Source organism: Mustela putorius, unplaced genomic scaffold, assembly GCF_011764305.1.
Source record: "Mustela putorius furo isolate JIRA1106 unplaced genomic scaffold, ASM1176430v1.1 tig00003962_pilon_pilon_pilon, whole genome shotgun sequence".
Taxonomy (NCBI): Eukaryota; Metazoa; Chordata; class Mammalia; order Carnivora; family Mustelidae; genus Mustela; species Mustela putorius.
In genome coordinates, this window is record NW_025422106.1 from 15,910,670 (window position 1) to 15,918,656 (window position 7,987).

At 47.0% G+C, this 7,987-nt stretch overlaps 1 protein-coding gene across 1 annotated transcript; it reads left to right on the plus strand.

The window, feature by feature from the left end:
* The first annotated feature begins 370 nt into the window (after nt 1-370).
* LOC101675569 (regakine-1) lies at nt 371-4,899 on the plus strand. Its single transcript, XM_004747145.3, has 3 exons — nt 371-529; nt 4,054-4,174; nt 4,532-4,899. The coding sequence occupies exons 1-3, from the start codon at nt 460-462 to the stop codon at nt 4,662-4,664; spliced, it is 324 nt and encodes a 107-aa protein (XP_004747202.1). The 5' UTR covers nt 371-459; the 3' UTR covers nt 4,665-4,899.
* Nucleotides 4,900-7,987: the final 3,088 nt, after the last annotated feature.

A 7,987-nucleotide genomic window follows, 5' to 3' on the forward strand; every position in this document is an offset into this window, starting at 1 on the left:
AGGGCCCCTAAATCCTCATCCTGGCGGGTCCTGGAATCCCTGAGCCTGAGACTGCCTCCTGGGCCTTTGAACTCATGGTCCACATGGGCTCACCACCAGGGAGGCTTCCCCAGGCTCCCTGGGGAGGAGCAGAAAAGGAGGGCAGTCTCTACTTGTAAAGCCCTTCGCCTCTGGGCTTCCCCCACTACCACCCTAAAGATGCAAGCCAAATGTGAATTCTGGTATCATTTTCTGCCTCTGCTTCCTGAATAAATTGACTCAGTTCTCTTATTTCAGATAAGTCATCAGTCACAATTCCAAAGAAACAAAACTCCCATGCAATCATGGATTTTTCTATCTCATGACTTCCTCACCAGCAACCCCTTATAAAGGAGGGTCGGAGCCCAGATTCCAAAGCACCAGAGAATCCAGGAGTCTTCAGCCCCAACCTGCTCCTGCAGCTGGTCAGCCACCAGCAGAATGAAGGTCATCCTGGCTACCCTGACCTTCTTCCTCATTCTTGCTGCCCTCCACTCTGAGGCCAATGAAGGTGAGACCCATTACCCCTAGTCCTCTGAATAGAGATAGTACAGTGGCTGGAGGAAGGGGAGTGTGGGATGGGGGTGGTCCTAAATAGGCTACCCCTCCAGGTCCCTGCAAGACAGGCAGCATTTTACCAAGGGTCTCCCCCCACTCCTGGTTGGACTCATTTCTGCCTCCTTTGGGGAGAGGAAATCCTGCCTCTGTATACAGCCTCCCTGGCCCTAGGGTACCCAACAGAAAGAAGCTCACCCAGCACCCTCTGGACCCTCTGCTTAGCCCCCTCTTGCAGATACACAGGAGCCCACCCATAAGCACAGGTTGGGACAGAGAAACCTGCAAAGGATCAAACTGTCTCCATGGTGTAGATGGGGTTTTACATGTTTAAAAATCTGTATTTCTTGTTTCTTTTCAACTATGGCAGACCAAGCAGACAGGAGCCCAAGTTCCCACAAGCTTTCACTGGGACTGAGGTGGTGGGTGCCATCCCTTTAGACAGGGGGTGTACTCCCAGGTCTCAGGGGCCCCCACTGCCAGGGCCATGGGTACCTGCTGTCTGTCTGGCCTATGAGGGTCCTGAGCCTGAGACCCCCATATCAGCCTTCCCCCTTTCCCTTTAAGATTTCTCTAGTGTGTCTATGGCATAGAGCTGCTCCCAGCGTTCGGTAAGCTCTTAGTAAATATCTGTGAGGTACTCCGAGCAGCAGCAGCAGGTGACTGAATAGGGCTCAGCTAGACCCCAGGTGTCCTGACTCCCAGCTCACTGCCCTTTCCACCCTAAACAGGCATGGTTGCCTCTCTACAGGGGGCTGCAGCCAGGGGAGAAGGTGGCATTGTGGGTCCCTGGGGCCAGGGTGGGGGGTTGGGAATATTTCCCAGGAAACTTTCTCCAGAGCTGAATTTCAACCAAAACCAGAGAGAGAAATACACTCGGTCCTAGGACTCCGATTCGGCATCCAAGCTAGTCCAAGGAATGATGGCTGGTTTTCCAGGAACTGTGACCACAGCTAGCTATAGAGCTCTGTGATGCTTCCCGTCATTCCCGTTATCGTTGTGGGGCTTCTCACCGGCAGGTGGGACAAGGGGTACTTTCTCGAAAGGCTGCTGTGAGGGATGGAGAGAAGCCGTGTCTGGAACTAAGCCAGACTCCAGGCCTATGGCAGAGACTCGGTCAAGGGAAGCTTCTTTTTTTTTTCTTCTTCAGAGAACAGCAACACAGAATGGAGAAATAGCCAGCTTTACAGTCAGGGAGACATATAGTCAAGCTGAATGCACTCATTCATTCCACAGATATATATGAAAAGCCTACTCCTGCCACCCTTTCAGTAGACAAGCTGGGCTATGGTGAGGGACGGAGTTAGACACTGTCTCTGCTCCCAGAGAGCCTCAGCCTAGAAGCTCTGCCCCGGTCAGCTGATGGGCCTTCCTTGTCTCTTTCAGGCCTCCTGAGCCTCAGGTTTTCCATCTGCTACCCAGGGGTAATGAGGCTCTGATTTGAACAGTCATCAATATGTAAATCAATACACAGTACTTGCCCCGTTGATATTTGCTGTTTTAAGGAGACAGGTTCAGAAAGAGCGGGTGTCCTGTCTGGAGTCACATAGCTTTCAGGAACAGAGACAAGGACAAGTATAGTTTTCCCGCTTTGTAGCCAAGGCTCTGCTCATCAAAACACCACAAGCCTCCCCCATCTGTCATTCTCCGGAGCCCTGTGAAGGAGATCCCTCTCATACGGAGGGGACCAGTCCTGCCCTGCTGTACCCCACCCCGGGCATCCCTTAGCAATTCCATATGGCAACTCCTTCTAAGGAAATTTTGTTTTTCCAAATCCCAAGTCCTAAGAAAACTCAGTTGAGAAACTGGGAAAAGGTGGAAAGATAGAATTTTCTTGCAGGAATTAAAACTTAACAACCAATACAGAGGTATTATGATTTAAAGGATTCCATCGACATGTAGAGCAAAAGCAAGAAACACATAGCACCTGGTATGTAAGATCAGCATTTCAGGAAACTGGGACAGGAGCATGGAGGGGGTAAGTGACCAGGACCCAACAGCTTGGAATTGTAGCCATGGCACAAGTATGTGTCCATGGCCCTGTCTGCTCTGAGTGAGCGCTAATATGTTTGTATACCTAATACATTAAGCACAAATCATATAAGTGGTGTTTCAAGAAACAACTTTTAAGAGGAAAATACATCCTTCAATGGGCCATTTCAACTGTGATTCCTGCTAGATGTGAATATTCTGTTGTTTAAACAATAATGTTCATTGACATTACCCAGTGTTTGAATAACCACGGCAGGCTCTAGTTCTTTATAAATGCTTTTGCAGAAGAAATACAAAGAGAAAATACGTAAATGTTATAGACTACCAGGATGTGATACCAGAAACGTTTGCTAATTCACAGATAAAATCTAGATAAGCAAAAGCAGTATCAACTTGAACCAAAGTCAGTACGAGCAGACAAGATATGCTCATTGTTAAAAAAGGAAATGAGCTTGTATGAAAGATTATAGACTCTAACACCCAATGGGAAGATACACTTGGACACATATTGAACAATCTGGCCGACAGCCTTGCAGAACAGAAAAAATGTTCTAAGTCTGCAATATTTGTTACAACACAAAGATAAAGGCTACAAATGGGGCAATTAATGTTTTCTGTGTTTCAGAAATTCCCTTATGAATGATAACTTTTAAGTATTTTAAATATTAAACAGCTACAGTATTTTTTCCACTTTTTAAATAATTTTTCTTGGCCATTTATTTAGTATTGATATTCCCTTTTTTCTGTATTTTCTGTTATCAATTGTTATCTGCCAGAAAACACTCCATATGTTATTGAGTATATAATCTCATCATAACACTTAGAGACACCATTTATTACCTTACATTTTTTTTTAACACAAAACCCTTGAAACTTTCAGGACAATCCTAACACAGAAAAATGATTCATTGTTTAGCACACAGTCACACATTATTATTTAGAAACATGAAAATAAAATGTTATAGAAAATATACAGCATACCTAAAAATAATACAATGTTATACTGTTAATTATATCTCCATTTTTTAAAAAGAAAACTGAATAATTTATGAGTTGAGCGCTCCCAGGAATTCTGGTTTCTTATTCCCAAATCCTGAAAACTGTCAGAAATTTGAAACACTTCAACCAGAGTCACATCCCAGCCCAAGGGAAGGGTCAGAGAGAAGTCAGGAGGGGTCAGCAGGGGGGAGGAAAGAGAGGTTTTAGAGAAGGATAATTTTTTAAAGTAATCTCTACGCACAATGTGAGGCTCAAACTCACAACCCTGAGATCCAAAATCACACGCCCCACTGACGGAGCCAGCCAAGGGCTCCTGGACAAGGGTAATTTAAGAGGGGGAGGAGGAAAAGCTGCCAGTGGAAGGTCAGGCCTGCCTCCCTCCCAGGTTCTCTGGTTTGGTCTCCTCCTCCATACTCCGCGCGATAGAGTTACAGGTTTACACTTCCTTGTGGCAAAGCTCTCAGCAGCATATGGCCCTCTACTTTGCAGAACCAGTGAATAAATTAACCATCATTAAGTGCTGTTTCACCTATGTCTCACGGAAAATCCCACTCCAGTTTGTGGAAAGTTATAATAGAACCAGCAACCAGTGCTCCACCCCAGGGGTCATGTAAGTTTGGCCACACTAGGGGGTGGAGGGGGTACAAATGTGAGAATCAGTAGGGCCTGGGAGGGGGAAGCAGTGGGGTGGGACTAGCTAGGAAGTCGGGGTTGCTCAGGGAGAGGAGCTGAGCAGCAGCCTGGGGACTTCCTTAGCCTGAGCTTGGCCTGCAGGGAGGTCAGGGGAGCTGGTGGTGGGGTCTTCACAGACTCCTTAGAGAGCAACAGAGAGTGGGGGCGTCCTTCTCTGTGTGAGGGCCCCACATCCAGCAGAGAGAGAGGTGGGGAAGCTCTAGCTGGGTAGAGAAAGAGCTGGGCTCCTCGTTGTCTGCTGACTCAGTTTCCCCTCTCTCTCCTTGTTCCACAGCTTCCTTACCCGAAAGGGCCGACAGGTCTGCGCAGACCCCAATGTTGCCTGGGTGCAGGAGCACATGAAACACCTAGACCACAAGTCTCAGAGATCCGAGAGCAGAGGGCCCCACGTGGCTGAGGAAGCTTGAGGAGACGCCATGGAACCCCCTTCTTGCCCAACTCTCTGAGCCCCAGAAGGTCCCTGGCACAAACTGAAGCTCTTTCTTGCTTTTCTGTGCTCCCATTCTCTGACGAGTCCTGCTCTTTCCTGAAGCTTTGCTTTGACACTGCCTTCAGGGACCTGAGGACACTGGGGTCCCCAGACACCTCGGTCTCCCCTTTGCAGGGGAGATTGTTGAAATAAAGCAGCGCGACTGAAAGGAACCTGCGTAATTTGGACTGGTATGCTCACTGACAGCTGGTCATTTCTTTTCTTTTATACACACTTCTACAGTATTGACTCATATTGGGTGCTGTTCTGGCCTCTTCTGTGTGAATTAATTTAAATAGTGGGATGACGGGGGCAGACTTAGGATCAGGAGTATCAAACACAAGTGACCCTTAGTTTGGGGCCTTACATCATGCAATAGTGTGAGAATCCAGAAAAATGACTCCTTTGCATGGAAAGTAGCTCATTGAGGTGTACACATAGTCCATCTCATTATTCCCATCATCCCTACTGGGGGCTGCAGCTCACCCTTCCCTGGAAGCTCTTCCCCACACCTCTGCCATTTAAACATTTACTTCTCGGATCACCCCCTCAAGACCTAGTGTAAGTAACACCTCGTTCTCTGTGCCCAAAGCCACATGCCCCAAACCCTGAGATCCCGCAGTCTCTTCCATTGGTCCCTTGGCCCTCATCCCTGATGCCTGGTGTGGAAGTGACTTTGGACATTTGACCATGCCCCCAGCGCCACTCCAATTAAAGATGGAGCCAGGTACAAGGCAGTCCTTCATAGCGTACAAGGAGGAAAAGGGAGGAAGGAGGAGGTATTCAGCTCCGTTCTGGGGGATGCTGAGGCTGACGCCAGCCTTACCATGCCTCAACAGACACAGACCAGAGAAGGGGCTCAGGGATGCTGGTGTGGTTCAACCCATGTCCCCAGACTCAGGTCTTAGGGAGGGCATACTACAGCTTTCTGCCTCAACTCCTGTGGAAGGATACTGTTGGACACCACAGGTCAGAGATCTATGTATGTCCGTGAGTTCAGTGGTGGGGCATTTACCATCAGGGGCAAAGTTGGGAAACTAACTAACAGTCTATCTTAGATGTCCTCACATTCCCCCATCAAGGCCCATTTCCTCACTCTCCTGCTCCTCCCTCTTCCAAATTCCAGCCCTTAGAGCCCTAAGACACCTGGGCTTACTCTCACTCAAATCCCATCTGGAAACCAGTTCTCCACACCTCCATTCACACTAAAATATGGCTGTATCTTTGAGAGTGCTCAAATCCCAAAACCAAAGGGCCAAGAATCAGCGAAGGAGGGCCTGGGGTCTCTGGGAAGAATGTGAAAGAGTAGAGGGGTAAATAGAATCCCTCTCTCCAAGCTACTCACAGTCCTACAAGTAAGCACAGCCATCTGGTTCCCGACAAAGTGCAATAGTCTGCCTACCGGAGGGAAGGAAGGAGCTTAGAGAAGCACCTACTATGTGTCAAGAATTGTGCAAAGTGCTCTACATACACAAATCATTTAACCATCCTCACTTCCCTGTGTTGTCAAGCTCATTACTCCTGTTTTGCTATAAAGTCCATTTAGGGCAAAGTCCTCCTAAACCTTCTTGATTCATCCCTCTCTCTAGGTGATCTCAGCCAGACTCATAGCTTCTATATTCCCCTATATGTTGGTAAGTTCCAAATTTATACTTCTCCAGCCCTGGTGTCTCTACTTACGTGTCTAATAGCTTCTCAAAATTAGCTGGTCCATACTGAACTCCTGAATGTCCCCAAATCTGCTCCTCCTTTGTCTTTCTGTCTCAGTAAACAGTAGCAACATCCTTCATGGTTCTGAACAAAATTCTGTAGTCATCCGAAATTCTGCTCCTTTATCCCCGCACCCCCCACCTATCTGGTACTTCCTATATCCAAAACCCGAGCCCTCTCTGCCATCTCTGCTCTTACTCTGCCACCATCTTTCCCCAAGATGACCAAAGTAGCCTTTTAAGAGTCTCCCTGCTTGTAATCTCAACAGAACAGCCAATGATCCTTTCAAAAATAAGTCAGATCATTCCATTCTCCTGTTCAAACTGACACCCACAATGATTTCCTATCTCAGAGTCAAAGTCAAATTCCTTACAGTAACTACAAGGTCCTGCGTGATTTGCCCACCAGCCCTATACCGCCTGACCTCATCTCTTACTTTCTCCCTAGTTTCCTCCACTCACCTTCAATGCCTTCCATGTGGTTCCTCAAACACAACAGGCAGGATCTACCCCCAGGGTTTTGTGCCTGTTCCTCTGCTGAAATCCTCCTCCTCCACATCTGGTCAGCTTCCTTTAGGTCATGCTCAAATGCCACCATATCAGGAAAGCCTGCCTTCAACATCCTATAATATATAACATTTCTGTGTGCACATGCGCGCGCACACACACACACACATGCACACACACACACACACATTCCTTATCCTCCTTCCCCACTTGTCATTACTTCTGTAGTGCCTGCCAGATTGTATTATATTACATATTTACTTATTTATGTTTATCTGTCTCCTTGTAATTAGAGTGTAAGCTTCGTGAAAGCAGAGATTTTTTTTTTAATATATATTCACTGCTCTACACTCAGTGCCTAGAGAGGACCTGGTACAGAGCAGACACTGTTGAATGGATAGATGGATGAATGGATGAATGGAAGAATGGATGGATGGATGGATGGATGGATGGATGGATGGATGGAATCACTTAGGCTCAGAAACAAGCCTACAGAAAAGAGGGTTTCCAGTAGAGAATTTTTGGAACAACTCCATCTTGAAGAGCACTTCTTCCCAGTGAGGAGATAACCACTAATGACCTTCACAGAAGAGGTTCTAAAAGTAGAGCACAATGACACTTCATTCTCACTGTCATTGCTGAAATGGATACTGAGTGTCCTGGGAATGTGAAACTGTAATTGCCATGGGATGTGTTCCTTCCTCAAGTTTCTCTCCTCAGGAAATAGAATCTCCACTCTCAAAGCTACTTAAGCTGAAAACAGTAAGTCATCCTTAAAGCTTCTCGCCCTCATCACAGACGCTCCATCCAATCCATCAACAAATCCTTTCCCTCTGTCAAAATCCCTCTCTAATGCACCTATGTTGGCTCCTCCACCACCAACCCAACCCAAGCCCCCATCAACATGACCTCATGATGGGTCTCAGAAGCAGATGAGGGTTTGGAAGGTATAAGAATCAATCAGGCATCTGAGAAGGGGGCCAGCCAGGAAAATCATGAAAATTCAGAATGCAATTGTACAAAATAAGTGGCTAAAGAAAGTCAG